General features: G+C 35.5%; 1 protein-coding gene across 5 annotated transcripts; it reads right to left on the bottom strand.

Moving 5' to 3' along the window:
- Positions 1-509: 509 nt before the first annotated feature.
- LOC141444980 (uncharacterized) lies at positions 510-19,964 on the bottom strand. 5 transcript variants are annotated; one of them, XM_074110773.1, is made up of 7 exons: positions 19,739-19,815; positions 15,603-15,693; positions 9,435-9,947; positions 7,491-7,706; positions 5,550-5,713; positions 4,100-4,274; positions 510-1,185 (listed from the first exon to the last, which is right to left on the bottom strand). In XM_074110773.1, exons 2-7 carry the CDS (start codon positions 15,609-15,611, stop codon positions 1,081-1,083), a joined length of 1,182 nt encoding a protein of 393 aa, XP_073966874.1. In that variant the 5' UTR covers positions 15,612-15,693; positions 19,739-19,815; the 3' UTR covers positions 510-1,080. The 5 variants fall into 5 exon arrangements, with proteins under 5 accessions (XP_073966874.1, XP_073966880.1, XP_073966870.1 ...); XM_074110779.1 differs by lacking the exon at positions 19,739-19,815 and adding an exon at positions 19,542-19,732; XM_074110769.1 differs by lacking the exon at positions 15,603-15,693 and having other exon boundaries at positions 19,739-19,964.
- Positions 19,965-19,966: the final 2 nt, after the last annotated feature.

Here is a 19,966-nt window from a genome sequence, read left to right on the forward strand (position 1 = left end):
TTATGGCACTGACCTAATGTAATGACAAGTGACTGTATAAAAATATTCGAATAATTATATAAAAGTTAAGAAGGCAAACTGGGTCAACCTTTTAAGTGTGTATATTAAACGATATATCATATTGGCTGTACGTACATCCAGATAAATATAAATAAGTATGTATAAACTAAAATTAATTAAACGGCTTTGCAATATTTTTTATGCTTTATTTTCAGAGCTGATTCATTAGAACGAGCATCTAAACTTGTAATTATTATTTTTCTAGCCGAAAGACTGAAAATTAATGTTTTAGTAGTATACCCACGGAAAAAGCTTTCCTGTTTGTCATGATATGTACAGTCAAGTGCAAAAATATTGCGTCGGAATAAGTCTGTAGAACTTATTTTTGAAACCTATTATAAGTTCATATTTTTACACTTGACTGTACTTATTTAATACATTCGAAAGATCATAGGCAAGCACTTCGATAAAACAAACTATACTTGCATAATATTGTTTAGTTTTTAGAAAGTAAGCTTTAGCATCGCCAGTACCTATCTGGATGTACAGCAGTTTGTATTAGCCTAATTGTGCCTTTCTTGGCTTTTGTAAACCAATACTGATACACACGAGCATTTTTGTTAACAAATTAATAAGGTAATGGGCCCTGTTACCCTAACACGCCAATCGACGAAACGCTGAACGTTTAACTTAGCGAAAATAAAATTATTTCTGCTATTCAATAGTGTTTTTATAACAATCGTTAAGAAAGTAATTTATTTCTCTTTACCATATTGTTTGTAGCTGCACAGCAATAATAACGCGCATAGATTTATTACTACGGTCCACCTCACCAATCAGAAACGGGAACTTTGAGACAGTACGTTAAAGTTAAAAGAACTATATATGAAACCAGAATTGGATCTTCCTGACTGAACAAAATAAAAATGATGTCAAACTTACTTTAAAACGCCTAAAAATAGATTTGTAAAACCAAAAAGCTTTTGGCAACTCTGCGCTCCGCCAAGTGACCTGTTCGGACCAATAGGTGCCACACGCAAAGGAACCGTTCGGTAATAAACTAGTCTATTCACTAACACTTCACTTGTACTCTTCGTCGCCGTCGAAATCTACTACTTCGTCCACCTCCTGGTGTTGAGGCGGCTGTACCAAAGCTAAAGGCCCCTTTTTGTACGCCGTCATCTCCTGTGGACAAAGAAAGAGCATATTGATGAATGTTGCAAGAAACTAAATGAGAACGGTCTAAATTGGGATGGCTCAGTACCTAACGAATCGGCTCTTATAATATATGTGGGCCCATATGGGGGCTCACATAAAATTCTTATTCCTATTTTTTATTTTACTACCGATTTGTGTGCATAATAATCACTCATCATAATTTTTTACCTCATACTTTTTGTTCATACATTTTTATTACAAACATCGGAACTCATAACAGACAGTGATCATATTTTTTTACTAAATAATGTCATTACTAAGAACATGTTTCAACTCATAATGTTGTTTTCAGAAAAGTTTTCTTCATAACAGAAAAATATCATAATTTACTTATTAATAATGGCATTAACAAGAAAATGTTTGAACTCATAATATTGTTTTTCATCATGGTAACTAGTAACTACCTATTCAAAATAGCATTTACTTATATCGTTAACTAGCGGACCCGGCAGACGTTGTCCTGCCCAAAAATACTACATTATGATAACATACCAACAACAGCGCCATCTAGCGGTTCTAGTTGCATTTCCAAACCATCAACCAACGTTGTTTTGCCATATAAATTATTTTAAGTGAATATTTTTCAATGCAAAAATAAAATAACTAACTTATTATAAGTGTGTGGGGATGTGCTCTGTAACTGAGAGTTACCCATGAACATTTTGTATGGGAAACTGATTTTTCTTTCATTTTATTTTTTCATCAATTTTCCAATGTTTTTAATACTTATCCTGATGAAGACAAATCCAAAACACAAAAATCATAAAAATTGGTCCAGCCGTTCTTGAGTTAAAGACTGTTCACGATAAAATCCGGGCATGCCTGATCTGGTGTATCTTTGTAATGAATGCTAATTTTCAAGCAGCACTTTTTTGTAATAGTCTGTGGTTATGAAACTACATAATAAAAATACAATCACAATAAAATGTTAGAGCGTCTGTGTTTTTAGCTTTATGTATTTCACTGTGCCTAAATTGCTCTGTACAGCGTTTTTTGATAATCTTCACTCGTTTTCAACTTCAATGCCACAATTGTATTTATATTTTCACAAGCTGTTTTACGCTCATTAGGAAAAAAAAACCAAATCATTCCAATAAAAATCATGATGTTGCTGTTTTCTTGGGGGAGTTGGGAAAACTTTCTAATCCAAGCACCTAAAGTAGTTTTTATATGGGAGGCATTTTTCTGTCAAAAAAAGCAAATTCACCAAAGTTTAAACACTTCCAAACTACCTCAATATGAAGTCAATGCGTAAAATATTAGCTGTCGTGAAAAGACAATGTTATAAGCTATAAAGTAGATTGTCCAATTTTAAAAATAATGTATATACTTTACATAAAAACCGGCCAAGAGCGCGTCGGACACGCCCAAAATAGGGTTCCGTAGCCATTAAGAAAAAATTAAGTTATATTTTTCTAAGGATTTCGTATTTTATACGGAATCATCCCAGTTTAGGTATATTTTATACCTTAGGCTGCTATTTAAGAGTAAAACTACTAATAATTCTCAAGCAAACTACCTACTTACCATTTTTACCATCCTGATTTTTTTCAAATTTTTCTAAGTATCCACCAGTTTAGATTTTAGAGGGGGGGTACAGTCTAAAATATAAAGCTAAAACTCACAGACGCCCTAACTTTTTATTATGATTATATGTATTTATATTATGTAGTTTCATAACCACTAATACCTACCTAATGACCTACTTCAAAAAAGTGCTCTTTGAAAATTAGCATTCATTACATAGACACCAGATCAGGCATGCCCAGATTTTATCGTAGACAGTCTTTATAAATGGTGTAACTAACACGACTTTGTTTTATATATGTATATGTGTAAGATATAAGATCTAGGCACGCGGCAGCGTTTAAAGCCAAGTTCAAAACTATTTATATTACAAGTATTAGTAAAAAAATATGTTCTGTCCTGTCGCTTCGCCGGCCGCTGCCACGGCTCGCTAGGTTCGCTCGCTCGGCTCGCGCGCTGTAGGGTCGCAGTCTCGCAGTTCTACCTTACATAACACAATCTTCGCTTCGCTCGTCGTCGTACCTAACGGAGTCCGTCCTTAAATACACCATCGAAAATTTTCTATATCCCTGAGCGTCAATAATGCTGATAAATATAACACTTATGATTAATAAATATATGAAAACAAATATTAGTATAAAACAAATTTATGAATATTGACATTATGAATTAGAATGATTAGGAGTTTCGATCGTTAGTATAAGAAAATATGTGAAAACAAATATTAGTATGAACAAGGTGTATGATTAGTGTATTATGAATTCCGATGATTGAGTTTCGATCGTTAGTATTAAATATTTTTATGAAGAATGATCATTATGATGTAGAATGTTATGAGAAATATTTTCGGACTTCCGATAATAGGGCTTAAAAAGTTAGGTCATAAATGCGCACCCAATATAAGTATCCATGAAACATAACACATTATTAAAACTTATTTTGTCAGGATGCTTTATTCGTACAGTCAACTACCAAGCTATTGATACGGCCAAAGTTACAAAAATATTAAAATCTGTATTCACGGCCTTAATGTTAATGTCAAAATAATTATAGATCTTTGGCCGTATCGATATCTTTGAGTTAACTGTACAAAGCATATCAGCAAAAAATTAATGTAAGCAAAAATTAACTTTTTATTGTTTTTTTTTATTTTATTTTTTTATTCATAATCATAAAGTCTGGTTTATCTGTCGCTACGTCGCTTAATATTATTTCACGTACCCATCCACCCCTCACAGAGGCATAAGACCACCAGCATCTCATGCTAACTTAATAGCATGGAAACCGAGGTAGGCCATCCTCTAGATAGATAATGGGCACCTTACAAGTAGTTTAAACTGTGCTGTGTACTCACTCTATCGTATCTCGCCTTGTCTTGCTCCGAGAGCGCCTCATACTTGGACTTCGTGTCGGGGTTGGCGGCGGCCCAGCGCCGGCCGAGCTCCTTAGCGATATCGCCCATAGAGTACTCGGGGAAGTTGGCCTTCACCTTCGAACGCTCGTCGTTGCAGAACCAGAAGAATGCGGACCTGTTGGAAAGTGTCAAAGTCAGGTGTGTTACTAAAAACTTATACAACACGGAAAGTTCATGGGCGCCGGGAGGGGGGTGCAAGGGGGTGCACTTGCACCCCCCTGACGTAAAAGAAAATACCATAAAACAAGACTACTTAGCAGATGCGACACGCAATGCATCCTTCTGAAAATAATTTTACCGGCGCCCATATAATAATTTTAAAAACTAAAACTCGACTACGGAAAAAATGGCTAGCCTAGCCTGTAGTGAAAAGGAATGATGCATTTGTCGTGGCCCATTATACCTGGATTTCTTGAGCCGCGCACAATTTTGAATGGGTTTTAGACTACTAGACTTTTTTTCTGCTTAGCAGTTAGCTTTTATTTAAAAGAGATTAGGGGAGTGGGGTTTTATTTTGAATTCCTATTAAACATGTACAGTCGAGTTCGTAAACTTCTGAGAAAAAAATTGATCAAAAATATCTGAACACGCTACTATGCCGTTAACAATACAATACAATACAATACAAAGACTCTTTATTGTACACCAGACATAGTAAGCGATACAGAAAACAAATTATTAAAATTACAAGGTGAGCAATAGGCGGCCTTATCGCTTAAGAGCGATCTCTTCCAGGCAACCTTTTTACAGAAAGAAGGAAGGACTAGTTTACAACAGGTGGTGCATCAAAAGTAGATCAGAAAATTTAAACGTAACAGTAATACATCTACGAATACATACATAATTATATCGTACATATAATATACGTCCAAAATAAATATAGGTAGTGAGATAAACAGCAACAAATAAATAAATAAATTATAATAAGGCTAATAATTACAATAGTCGTGTTCACATATTTTTGATCAAATTTTTGCTCAGAAGTTTATGAACTCGACTGTACTTTGAGATCAAACCATGTTCAAGAAAAATACTCAAAAGGGAAGATGTCAAAAATAACTAGTTTTTTTTTTTGTCCTTAGTCACAAAAACAGCCAAACAAGTGCCAGTAACAAGTGCAGTAGCCAGTGAAGTGGGAATGCAAGGGGTTGAGCCGCCCGGGGCGACACATTTCAAAGAGAACCTAACCAGTTGAAGGTTCTCTCTCATCCAATTTAATCCATGTTCGTAATTTGGCCGTGTAATGCTGTTCTGGTTTATTAATGACAACCTTCACTCCAAGCATGTATAACTCAGCTAAATTATGAATAGTGGCGAGACAACAATCTTGGTACAGATCCCTAAAACGATTCAAAGCAGAGTATGGGAGACAACGTGACCATAAACTCACAGCGATCGCTTTGGCGCGTTCGGGTCCTTGACCTGCTGGCGACGGCGCCCGCGTCCGATCTTGATGTCCTTCGGCGGCACGTAACTCTGCATCTCCAGGTCGTACCGCTTTTTGTCCTGCTCTGCCATCTCATGGAAGCGCTGCTTCTCTTTCTCTGACATGGTCTGTTGAAGAAAAATAAATAATTTTAAACTGGCGTCTCGTTACTGAAATCCATATCCATGCATGTTCTGTGATAGTTCATTGTGACGGGGTAAGGTTCTTCGCAAGCGCGTTTCCTAAGTGACTCTAGGGGAGGGCTGTACCTCGTTTTCGTTTGGGCGGGGCATTGGGGACGTTGCGTACTAGCATGTACCACAAGCTAGGCTCTATAGCATTTACCGCATTATACAAATCCGCATGAGCAACTCTCCATCCTCCCTCTAAAATCTCGACGTGTCCGATCCTGGTAATCCCATTAATATTTAAAATGCAAAAGTTTGTAAGTCTGTTTGTTACCACATCACGTCTAAACCGCTGAACTGATTTAGATGAAATTCAGTATACAAATAGTTTGAATCCCGGAAAATTGCATAAGTAGTTCCCGAGGGATAGTGATATTAAACGAATTCTACGCAGACGGAGTCGCGGGCCACAGTACACAGTACAAGACAAGCTATCTGTGAAAAATATTTGAAAAAATAAACTGTTTTCATGTCAAAATTTACACTCTTACGCTGTTGTTGTTTGACCATTCGCACAAAGCGCTTCACTTCATATTTTACATTGCAGACTGTCTGCATTGTTAGTAGACTAACGAATCGAATTTGGCTCAGTTATCTGTTTTTCTGGATAAACACAACTTAGGGCTATTGAAAAACAGAGTGCATAGGCTGCCTGCTACAAGGCTGCTACTGAACCAGTGAATAACATCTTTGGCCCTATCTGCACTTATAGTTTAATAAACTGAACTGCGTACCTGGGTGGGACTTTTTCATAATCTATTTCGCTATAATTTCTTTGTTGCCCTTAAGACTAACAACTCTTTGCACCTACTCTAGGCTTTGTAACCACAAAGACAAGGTAGATAAAGGAACTAGATCGGGTGTATACAACCTTACTTGTAGTGAATGCAATAAAATATGTTGGTCACACAGGTCGGAGTTTTAATGCTAGATTTAAAGAGCATGTTTCGGCATATAGGAATGAACATCCAGACAGATCAAATTCTGCCAAACATTTGTTAGAATCAAATTATTCTTTATTAGACTCGGATTCTTATGAAGTGTTACATAATTGCGGCAAGGGGTTTCGTCTCAATGTTTTGGAATGCATGGCAATAATTAGGTACGGGTTAGGTAGTATGGGGTCTATTATTAATGAACAGGTAGGTTAATTTAGTATCTTCTTCCTTATTACGCCTTGGGTCTAATTTCAGCAATAACAGTTAGGATTAATAAAACATGCCTTAACTATAAATTAATAAAATTCAAGGTAGTTTTATATGACGATTAAAATGTATTAAAACTGTGGATAGTTTTGTTTGAGTTTTGTTATAGGTGGATACTTAGGGAGTTACAGTAACAAATTAAAACGTTTGTTAGTCCAACATCTGGTAGCATGATGTATGGTTGTGTTGCTCTGAAGTTGAGCTCTGGTTGACTTCGAAACGCGTCAGTGTAGTGTGGTTGTGGCGATGGGTTTGTGTGATTTGTGTGTGTTCTTACAGTGTGGAGGTTGAGTAACTGCATGAACACGCATATCTTGCATAAACTTAGCAATCATAAGATCCTGATTCAATAAATTAAATATTTTCTTTAGCAGATAAATAGAATGTCAATATCATACCAATAGAAAAAACGTTTCAGCCTGATAAGCAATTCAGTTTCTTTAAAACCTTGAGTACATTTAGGTAAGACAGATAAAGGACAATAACTGGCCAGTTTTAAAAAAAATACTTACATTCCACCTCTCAGCACACTTCTTGGAAAAGGCAGCAAAGACCACATTCTCATCGGGATGCTTCTTCTTATGTTCCTCGCGACACGTCTGCACGAAGAACGCGTAAGCCGTCATACGCCCGCGCGGCTTGTTGTACGCCCTCGCCCTTGGCATCTTTACTTTGGTCGCTGTCGCCTGCGCTATTAATGCTTGCTGCTGAGCCTGCTGTTGGAGTTCCTGGGGACAAAGAAATCATATTGTTTTGATTAAGGTTTTCCGCGATCTTCACTCAAAGTTATTTAATACAACGGGAAAAAGTTATCCCGGGGAAAATAAAGATTTTAGCAATTATATATTTTTTTTTTTAATGAAAATGTTAGACAAGGGAAGAAAGAAAGAAAGAAGGGAGGTTATTATCAATTAGAATGTTTTTAACAGCGCATTTCTGATATCCCAAACGGCTCCCACACAAAACTGCGATGTGATGCGATGCGACACCGCATCGCAGAAACTAACGATGCGAAATGCTGCGATGCGATTTCGTGCGGCAAAGCGTTAGTGACTCCCACACAACTGCGATGCGATGCGATGCGATGCGATGCGGCGGCGCACCGCAGGGACCATAATGATTCATATGGTCCCCTGAACCTTGCGCTTCGGTTTAAAGACATTTATTCCCATAAGAACATACAGTTCACTTCTATGAGATACAAAAATATTCTTAAAACTATAATAGACTCCACCATGATCTTAATATATATAATCATACATGTATCTTTTTAACTTGGCTTTAAACAAACTTAAAGATTCACATTCTTTAATATCGTTTGGCAGGTTATTGTACATTTGAGCTCCCTCGGATAAAATATTCCGTTTACCGTAGCCAGTTCTATGCTTAAATACTTTTATTTTGTTCGTGTTCCGCAAATTATGCTTAGATGTTCTTTTCGTAAATGTTATTTGTGAATTTATTTCCTTCTTCAATATTTTTTTGATGAGCATGCAAGTTGAAAACGTATAAATCTGTTTTACATTGAATAGCTTGGTTTTCGTATACAGTGATCGTGTTCTTGTTAAGCGACTATACTTGAATAAGGTCTTTATTAGTTTGTTTGAGATGTTTGCAGACATTTAAGATTTGTTTTTGCAGCACAGCCCATACTTCAATCAGATAATCTAAGTGAGATTTTGCTAATGAGTTATATAACATTAGACGCGCTTTGTACGGTATGCAGCCCACACAGTTTTTTACTGCTCCAGTCAAAGAAGATATCTTAGACTTTACTTTCTGGATATGACTTTTCCAGTTGAGTTTGTCGTCCAACAACAATCCAAGGTATTTTTCTTGACTAGATCGGTGTATGCTTTTATTATTAATCACTAAGTTGGGATGCTGTCCGATTTTTTTGTTTTTGGCTGCAAATATCATGTAAGAGGTTTTATTTGTATTTATCGTTAAGAGATTGCTTTGACACCAGGTGTTAAATTTGTGTAAATCAGTCTGTGCTTCATTACCGCACGAAATCGTATTGCAGCAATTCGCATCGTTAGTTCCTGCAGGTCAACATACTAATATATATCATATCGCAGGAATTCGCAGGAATGCGCGATGCGAATCAGATCGGAAGTTTTTGCGATACGTCCTGCGAGCTCGCAAATTTTTGCGATGCAATGCGAATTCGCAGTTTTGTGTCGGAGCCCAAAGAGGAAACTATAATCTGACCTTGTTGTTGTTGCATTATATAAGTTTTTGTAAAAAATATTTTTTATAAAAGCTCTAATCTTGCATTGTCATCTAAAATACATATCCATACTGCCATATAGGTACATGAAACATGATAATATTGATTAATGAAGTGGGTAGAACTCCCTTGCTCTTTTAATAAACCACGCAAAATTTACTCAACTTGTAAGCTAGCTTCATTTGATGTAGGATTTGAATAAGCAATATGCACTAAAACTTACTTGTAGGGTAGCAGATTGGTGTTGCAATGCAGCTTGTATCTGTTGCTGCTGCACAGCTTGCAAGTGGTCATGCAGACTCAGTTGCTGCTGTTGTAACGTCTGAGCGACCTGTTGCTGCAAAACAGCCTGAGCCTGCACAATGGCCTGAGCCTGTGCCTGGCTCACTTGAAGTGTCTGTTGCAAGCTCTGTTGTAAAGCCTGCTGTTGTTGCTGTTGTTGCTGCTGTTGTTGCTGTTGCTGCTGCTGTTGCTGCTGTTGTTGCTGTTGCAGCATCTGCTGCAATGTTTGCTGCTGATTTTGCTGCTGCTGTTGTTGCTGTTGTTGCAATGTCTGTTGCAGTGACTGATTATGTTGTTGCAATTCTTTCCTCAAATTGAGCTGAATGAGCTGCTGAATCTGGCCTTGTTGCTGGATGACCTGGTTCTGTTCTTGAGATTGAAGTGATTGGTGGTTCTGTATACCATTCGCCTGCTGGTTTCCTTGCTCAGGGTCAGGACTTGACTGGTTCTGAGGCTGCAACAAAACATACAGTTCAGTTTTAAGAGTTAAATTAAACATATAATATAATATACTATTGTATATTATATGTTTCATCATCATCCCAGCCTATAAACGTCCCACTGCTGGGCACAGGCCTCCTCTCAGAACAAGAGGGCTTGGGCCATAGTTCCCACGCGGGCCCAATGCGGATTGGGAACTAACTATTATATGTTTAATGACTCTTTATTGAACACCAACACCCAACACATAGTAAGCAGTACAGAAAACACAGATATACAGAGATGTTCCAAGGTAAGCAATAGGCGGCCTTATCGCTTCAGAGCAATCTCTTCCATATACTTATTTAGTAATTAATGGAATTTGTTTATGAGAGTAGAAGTTGAGATGGGATGTGTAGGACCCAATAGTCAAGCAACCTGTACAGTACTTAGTACTATATTACAGTAGATATTACTTGAAAATAAATTAATATCAGTAAAGAAGAATTATGTAAGTAAACGGTTGTCATTGTATATTTCTAAAAATTGCACAGGCATAATATACAACAGTTGAGTTAAGTAAGATGGCATTAAGCTATTTGCATTAGTATTATTATAATAATGACTTCCCTACTTTTCCAACTCTTTGTATATAAGATAAGATCTCATCTCAGTTGTCAGAATATTGAATAAGCCGCGGGCAAAAGCTAGTTATATTACAATTAAGCGGCGATCTGCATCCTCTTTGTATCCTGGCTGGGCTATCGTGTTTAATTAGATACGCACAAAACAATACCGACACAATATTTTCAAAGTAGGTACTGAGTGAAGACAATTCAGAATTCAGATCAGACTTTCTACATGGGTACTTATACTCTTTGGATCAGACTAAACTTGGACTCAACACACACGGAACACATCACAACCAACAGACCTATACTACAATACAAACAAGACAAGGAAAGGAATACTACGAACCAATGTGATGTGTGACACATTGACTTAAAATTTTTACTTTGCCGCCTCAATCTGATTCTGATTAAGTTGCTATAAATAGTTAATAAGTACTTACTTGCATTCAAATTTGAAAAAATAAAAGCTATGTCGGTAAGCTAGAACCACACAATATACGTCTGTGCTTGAACTGTATTTGTTTTTGATTTTTTTAACTATTTTTATCCTGAGCCTGAAAGTCAATTTTGCATCAATAACGCCGTAACGTAAATGCAAAGTAATATTTTATTTTACTGTGACACTATTTACAAGCACGGATAATACCTTCATGGAAATACCGACCCGATATTTCGTGTTACGCCCATACAAACTGTGGGGTTACTACGAAATTCGAAGATCGAAGTTAGTGTCGTTCCGTCCCTCTGACGCTTATACTATTTAATACGAAAGTGAGAAGGACGGTACGATACGAACTCCGAATTTCGGAGTAGGCCCCCTGGTGTCAAACTGATAAGTTTTTATGGGCGGGCATCACGAAATATCATGTTGGTATGGTAGGTATTGTACGTTCGGTAAATAGTGTCACCCTGTCACGCTAAAAAAAAATACATTTATGATTAATTGCCACTAAAAATAAAACAATATTTCTGAGCGAGCGAGTATTGCTACGTTTCGATTTTATTTAAAAAACAGTTGTTATAAACAAAAAGCTTATTTATAACACAAAACGAAATGATCGCTTTATTAACGGTCTTCAAAGAAATTAGTAAATTATCAATTACTTGTTTTTATTTTTTATTTCAAGCACATTAGCACAATATTTGATAATTGTTTCATTTTTGTGTATTTGATGGCAAGAAGGATTTCGAGTTTTCGATGACGAAAGTGAGTGAATGAAATGAAATGATAGAAACCAAAAGTGAATGACCTCACAGTAACCAGTACGCACCACTGACCTTAAGAATAACGTAAGTGATATTAATTAATTTATATTTATTGAAGCTTTTATTAAGAAAATACAAAATATCCATAGGACTAAAACTACTATTAAATTAAAATAGCTAAAACTTTAATTATAAAAGAGAGGTGGGCCTCTTGGCATGGTGCCCATCACGCAGGCAGCATTCCCGCGTTGAACTGCGATTGAGATTCTTTGCGCGAGAAAGCTGCCGGCTCGAGGGTTGCCTGTTGCCTCCCTTAACCTATTGCTGAGCTCCCTGTGTAGCTCCAGCGCACCCTTACCCCAAGGACCTAGAGTCTCGACGCCGAAAGCAAAGAAATGATATTGGGCGCAGAGACAGCTATATTTTGTGACCTTGAGGCGTTATTTATATTTATTTGTTTTAATATTACGACATTCTGGCCGCTGAGTTAGGGTGTGCAATTGAATTCTGTGAATGAAAAGAAGTAAATTGCACACCCTAACTTGTTATTAGTTGTTGTTGAAAATAATTACTCACGTTATACCATTTTTTGATGTTATGAAAAGTAAGTAGGTATTTATGCATAGATTTGTAATTAAAAAAAAAGTGCAATGTAGTACACTTCAGTAAAACTTGTCTTTGTGTGTGTATGTGCGTATGCGCACGTGTATCTACTCAATGCCACTTGCAACAACAAACACAACAGAAATGTATAGGTTTTTACTATTAGTTCTGTTATTGAATATTAACTTTTATTTATTTTCTATGAATACCTACCTAGTCGTCGGATAGAGTCGTAAATAGACTTCTGCTTAGAAACAATGATGGATTCTGCATTTCGTCCTCTTTTTTTATTTATTTGTGTGAATAATTTTTACTTCAACACTTAATAAGGAGAAAAATATGCTTGCTATGTATGGTTACTTACAGCTACACTGCTAGCCTATTTATTTTTATTCAACATGATAATACGACGCTACATATTCTAAAATAATCTTAGTTTCGAACTGAACTGAACAAAGGATCATTACCGTAGGTGAAGACGATTGTTGATGTGAATCTGCAGATCCTGATGCATACCACCAAGATTGCTGTGGAGATTCTTCTCTGTTATTAGTGCCTGACACTAAACGATAATCATAACTGGTAGTTGAGTTATCACCGCCATTATTCGAAAAACCACCGGTCATTTTGTATGTATACAACTGATGAGTAGCAGCGGCTGTGCTGCGTGCTATGTCCTCATTTATTTGTTGTTGCTGCTGTTGCTGCTGCTGCTGCTGTATTTCTCCTGTGCCTCCCGGCCACCACGAGGCTTCGTCGCGCGCACCCCAAGCGCCCCCCGTCGCGCCCCGATCCCCCATGTTACAATCGCCGCTTTCGGCCAACCAGTTTCTCTATTCTTCCTTCTAACTTCAGAATAATACTTGCGACCTTATCGTACCAATCATGTCCCTTTCTCTAATATAGGTTTTTTTTCACTTCTCACAAATTATGATAGATCCTAAGAGCTTGTTTTCACTAAAATCACTCTCACTTTTAACAGAAAATCTTTCCTGCCACCAAAATTCAATATTGCCATGGGTATCACACAAGAAAATAGTAACTTTTGCCTTTATAATAGTTATCCTGAACAGTCTCGCGTGGTCTTTAATAAAAAAGCTGCCGGCTTTAAGTTCTACATATACTCCACGCGCGTACGTTTTGTCTTCGTTCCTTCGTACTTAAAGTCAATACAGTTGGCAACGTCGCACAACGAGACGCTAAACAAGTGCACACTGGCGCCCTCAACGCGCAGCGGCCATAATAGAAACATTCAAATATACATGGAGAGAGACCGACAGTGCACGGAGTGGCAACAAGCCCGTCCAGTAACCGGTCAATAAGACGATTAGCGCAGCTACGGCGATCCGCGGCGGTTCTGAAATCCTTTTGTTTTTATTTAGTAATTTTAATGTTAATCCGCTTAAATTAATTAAAAAACCATGATATTTACACAATTATTTAAATATAACTTGATCTCATTCATTTCATATTATGATAAAACCAAATGAATGTTGTGTGATGACTCACATGCACACTTAATAGACTAGAATTGTTATAACAACTGGTTGAATTTATGTACCTCACCCACAAAACCGGTTTATGTCATAGACTTAAAATAAAATAAGCTTTTTCCGACTTATTAGGTACTCCATAATTTTTTTTCTATAGTAAAATCATGGACAGGTATTTAACACGATTAGGTAATAGGTATGACAATTGTTAATTTCATTTGTTTTAAATTATAATTTACTGTAGGTAGAGCTAAAAAGATACCAGTTTGCTATTAAAAGTAAACGGAGTAAGTTAATTATAGTTTCTTTAGTTACTTATTAATTTCGCGATTTCGAAAATTACATGGTGTAGGTACAATGCCAATATACAATCAGGTATCTTAATCGAAGTTAATAGATTTCATAATGATATGATTTGTACTTAGATTTAGTAATATTATCAGTTTCGCTGATTTTCATGGCTTTCACTAGCAACTGTGCGACTTCGTCCACGTAGGATAATAATTGGCTTAAGATGTTTTAATTCCGAAGTATTAAGCATCTCCATTTCGTCTTTTATCCAAATCTATTCAGCCATTTTAGTCTAAAAAGTAACAATCCCACAAACAAGTTCACAAACTCACAAATATTAATACGACATAAGGTGGATTGATTATGTGATCAAATTATTTTTTTATTACATTCCTTAGTTAAAATTTACTTCTCAAAGAAAGAGGTCACCAAACTCTAAAAAGGGCATCTGTGCTATCTACTGGAATAATAGAAACAGATACTCATGGACGAATAAACACAAACATTCTAGTTTTTAATTAAATATATTTTTCTTCTCCTATACTGTAATCTGTGATTTACTTAATCACGAACAGTAATATAACAGCATACATAACAAGATTCTGGAAAAATCTATATTGTTTATTCCCCATAAGAGCACTGAAGGGCTACTACGAAACTCGAAACTGGAAGTTCGTATCGTACCGTCCCTCTCGCTCTCTTATTAAATAGTATAAGTGCCAGAGGGACCGCACGACAAGAACTTCGAGTTTCAAGTTTCGTAGTAGCCCTGCTGTATCGTAATGTTGCTAAAACGATACTGCAACGGTCAACCGCTTACTTTTTTTTCTTAATTCAAACGTTCGGATAGACTAAGGTGCAGCCAGTTACATTATTTTATATGGTTTTATACAGAATAAAAACATAACTAACGCATATTTTTAACATCGTCACAGGAAAGTAAACGTTAATAAAAAACAAAATTTAACTTAGACAAATTTTAACATTTTCATATTTCTCACTTGTTAATTGTTGTTTACTTTCTATTTTTGTTTGCCATACTTTTTACTAAAGTATGAAAACATTTAGTTTACTTTTTCTCTAATTTTGTATTGTAATTAATAAGTACCCAGTCGAAGAAAAAGTATTGTATGCAACGTTGTATAAGTAAGTCATAAAAGCTCGTGGCGTCTTTTTCCTACGCCACTCACCTTTTTAAACCCTGTTATACAACGGTTGAGTAAAATACTATAAATTATTCGTGTTTTACGAACCAGGCATCCAAAATGTAGTCTAAAACGAAACCTAACAGTTACAAAAGGATCTTCCCTAAGATTATAAACGAGACTATTATTTAAGTATTCGATGTTATGGATGAAAGCTACAAAAGAAAAAAAAAAGACTAGCGAATGTGGAATGTGATTGCGAATCTGCAAAGCAAAACTTAGAAAAATATAGCATGACTTTGCGATACGGTAAACTCACCAAAGACATTACTAAATGTGTAATAGAATCAAGTTAGAAAAGCAATTTTTTATTTGTCTTAGGTCTGCACTCCGTCACATTTCAGTGATTCCTGCAAAGAAACATAAATAGTAAAGCAAATACATACAAAAATTGCTTGAAGATATTGTGTTTTAGAGGATTATGTAGTAACGGCGTTTTTACTCATAAAAACAATAATTATTTTCACCCCTTTATTAGATGAATACGAAGCTGCGTATGACAGTCTAGTGGTTTGAAATATGGCCTCTCAAGCAGAGGATTATGGGTTGTGAGTTTTTCGGAAATAGTGTTAAATTATATTTGAAATTTCCTACGAGCTTTACGGTGAAGGACTACATCGCGAGGAAACTGGGCTTGCGTGGGTATTACAACCCAAGCCTTCTCATTATAATAAGAGGCCTGTGCCCTGCATTGGGATGTATAGAGACTACCTCGGACGATCAACCCGTTTTTGACGACAGATGGCGTTAATGAATTTGATATTAGCATCGTGTAGGTACTGTAGTGACTAATTTATTGGGTTTGTTAATCTTTTATTAAATAATTTAAGGGATAATCATTCACAGAAAAGAAAAACGATCTCTGATTGTGGCGGCAAAATTGCAGGACTTGCGCTACGAATTACTTCTGCACCCACCTTACTCGCCCGACTTGGCACCCTGTGACTTTCCCCAATATTTTCTATTACCCAATATGAAACCTGGCTAAGAGGAAAAAAAATACATCAAATGAAGAGGATATCGCGGAAACAGAAGCCCATTTTGCAGTTTGAAAAGGATTCTTTTTTGGAGGGGCTAAGAAGTGGGAGAAACGTTGTAAAAAGTTTATAAGCCTAAAAGACTACGTTGAAAACCAATAACAAAAATTGAAAAGAAAAATAAGTTAATTTCTAACAAGGATTCTTATTGATCAACCCGCTGATGTTGATATGATATAGGTATGTTTAGTGTATTTTTTTCTTTCTTAGTTTATTAAAATTTAGTAAAACTGTTTATTTGATAAAAGACAAAGTATTAGTTTGGGTATGTCGTATTTGTGTGTTTTTTACCTCTTCTTGTAATAAATAACTTAATGTACCTAGCTAATTTCGTCTAAATAGTGTATCAATATTATCTAGTTAATCCAAGAAAAAGTTTCATTTGAGAGTTAAGAGTAAAACTAGACCTTTTACGGTGAGTGAGTGCTGAAACGAGTCAATTAATGGCCAGTAATTAATTAAGCGCAGCGTAGGACGTCCTCCAACGAGATGGACGGATAACCTGGTTAAAGTCGCGGGTTCACGGTGGATGCAAGCCGCTTCCAACCGAGGCAACTGGAGGTCTATGGGGAGACCGATGTCCAAGAGTGGACGTCCTACGGCTGATATGATGATGATTAACTGATTAATGGGTTCATTAATTAATGACCAATTTGAATAACACATTTTAAGTTCTACACTGATTCAATCAAACTTAACGCTAGCTGGGTTTTTGCATTGCCAAACACTGAACTCTTGTCTTGGCTAAATCTCTATGAGTGGACTTAAGCTTTAATACATCTGTTATCATTTTTGAAAAGGGAAATCCAAATACGTCATCGTAATCGTGTTAAAACTTATACGAGATGACTCTTATCGACCCTTACCTACTTACTCTAAAGTGGCAGTTAAAAAGGGTCGATTGCCTTATTTGCCTTTATTAACTGCATCTGCACTATTTTCATTATAATAATATGTACTTCGGTATACCGTTCCTTTTTTTTCATAATTTGTTTGAGTAGAACATTCAACCAAGATAGACATGATAAGTAGATTGAGACAAAAATTATTTACCTGGCATATTCCAAGAACTATTAGTCTCAATCCAACTCAACACAGGTAAAAACAATTGTTTCCAAATTTGAAGTAAAACGATTTTTCATTAAGACCTTTCTTCAAAGTAGTAACATTAACTAATACACAAAATTTTGCTCTAATGAGCAAAAAAAAAACTAATATACAGGTAAATTTTCAGTTAATAGTTTTTAGACAAGTAATGTATAATGATACTTTTATAAAATTAGAAAGATTAAGTATATCGTAATTAAATAACAATAAAAGTTGACATTTGAAAATTTGGTTTTGTGCTAATAAATAAATAAACTACTGATGTAGGAAAGTACTGTAAGTACTTACATTACATTAAGTAATGGGCACTTTATGTAGCTAAGTGACCTTCTCATTAGATGACTATGAAAAAGTCGATTTCTACAACTTTGAGGAATTCAGGTAAAATTTCCAACCATACTGTACTGTTATATTTTTTATTGCTCGTTAATACCCTTTACTGTTCTATAAGAAAAGTATACAAGATACTGTTTTCATGACCACTGCTATTTGGAGCCTTATCTAATAATCTACAAATATCAAAAACGTAAAAGTGTTATTTATTGAACATTTCTTCTTTCTTTCTTATTATAGTGTTAAAAAAATACCTACTGTTTAATTAACTGTATTTTTCTATTCTTAATAATACATACTTTATTTATTACACAACATTGTGTATTTAATATTTTCATGTTTTTCTGTATTTTTTTTTTATTTTGTTTGTGTTAATTTTGCTGTATATGTGTGTCTTCTGTGTAAGTGAATAAATGTCTTCTTTCTTTCTTTCTTTCTCTCTTTATTTTCGTACAAAAAGTTGGGAACCCTACTTTCTGGTACTAGGTACATTGTTGATCGAGCGGGATAGTTCTCATGGTCATTTATTAGGTGGTTTGTGCAAAGTTCCGTACACACATCCACCACATTATCCAACGTTCTGCTGTCTGTTCGTTCTTTTGTCACAGAACTACATCTTTTGAACCATACAAGTAGATACTTAGTACGATTGTTACTGTGTGTTATATAATCGATATTAAAACAAATATTATACATTTGTTTTTGCGCAGATTTAACACTGTCAGTTCTACGACAGTACTAGTAGGTACTCCACATCTGTGATAATAGTGTTACAGAACACAGAACCCTTCGTGTGCGAGTCTGACTTGCTCTTAAACGGTTTTATATTTTACAAGCTTTTATTTAGTTTCACCTGTCCCGTTGTCTGTCTGTAATCAAATCTCGCAAGTTGAAATTGACCAACTTTCAGTAGTTGGATTGACTTGAAATTTGGTACACTTATGTAAATTGCGTAACAATACAATAATCTGGTAGTGACATCTTGTTAGTCCGGCCAGGATCGTCTCCACAGGACGGAACTCTTCAACAGTTAATGGCATCGACTTGAAATTTGGCGTGCAAATGTAGTTTGGGTGACAAAACAAGTAGGTAGTCAGTAAAAAATAATAATAATAATATGTATATTATTTTGAATACTTATTTTAATTGCATAATTGTTTTTTTTAGTGTTTTTTATTATTATTTTATTAATTTTGTTTTTTTTTCTGGTATTTTATGATGTGTTTACTGTTTAGTAAAAATATATATTTCCAACGTTCCGCTTGATCAGAATTTTATACATTATTATTTTAATTTAAATAGTATTAAAATGAAATTTTTCACAAAAACTTATTCACAGTAGGTAGTAAGTATGAACCAGGATCAGAGTTTTGATAGTATTTGCATGTAAGCGGATTCTTATAAGTTATAAATAGTATACGAAATTTTAAAAGAGTCAATAAAACATCAGGTCATCAAATGATTATATCATAATGACTGTAGGAAATAAGAAGATGCAGTAAATTACACATACAAGAGCAAATCACACACTTATACATAAATATTTTATTAGTACGTACAGATTAAAATATTACCAACAGTAGAACAATGCCTATTGTCAATAAACCAAGAAAATTGTAATAATTAATTAGCAAGAATTTTCGTGTAACGTAACCTACGTATAGAAGTATACATAATAACTTTTATATGTCAACACAACACACTGATGGATAGCTACTTACCTACAGAACTGTCATACGTATAATATTGTCACTTTACTTCGGCAGCCATTTGCTTACAAATTTAGAATGTAGAACTATAAATATCGCTTTGAATTCAACACTTTCATCGGGAAATACGTGGGGACACATCTATTACCATCATTCGTTTGCTTTGAACCAAAATTCCAATATGACTATTAAGAATTAGGAAAACTCACCGAGTATGTGTATAATACGAACGAGCACACGATTTCAGCGCTTATTCCGTAGGAAACTTCGCGTTTGTCGTAAGTGAATACATGAGCAGACAGTGTCAGCGGCAAATCAGTACGATTGGTCAAAATTAAATGTCCCGCCATACTACGACCAATCACGCGGCCGGCGTTGGCTTTATTTTTTGTTTATAGTTACATAAATATAGCTACGTCGACTGACATTGCATCCAT

This window comes from Choristoneura fumiferana, chromosome 2 (assembly GCF_025370935.1).
Source record: "Choristoneura fumiferana chromosome 2, NRCan_CFum_1, whole genome shotgun sequence".
Taxonomy (NCBI): Eukaryota; Metazoa; Arthropoda; class Insecta; order Lepidoptera; family Tortricidae; genus Choristoneura; species Choristoneura fumiferana.

Bases quoted from the DNA above. Each gene is read 5' to 3' on its own strand.
- LOC141444980 (XM_074110764.1), bottom strand. From the start codon at position 13,154: ATGGGGGATCGGGGCGCGACGGGGGGCGCTTGGGGTGCGCGCGACGAA. The intron at 5,714-7,490 runs GTAAGTATTTTT...TTTCTTCAACAG, and splicing joins AGTGTGCTGAGAGGTGGAAT to ACCATGTCAGAGAAAGAGAA. The intron at 4,275-5,549 runs GTGAGTTTATGG...ACTTTCCAACAG, and splicing joins AACGCGCCAAAGCGATCGCT to GTCCGCATTCTTCTGGTTCT.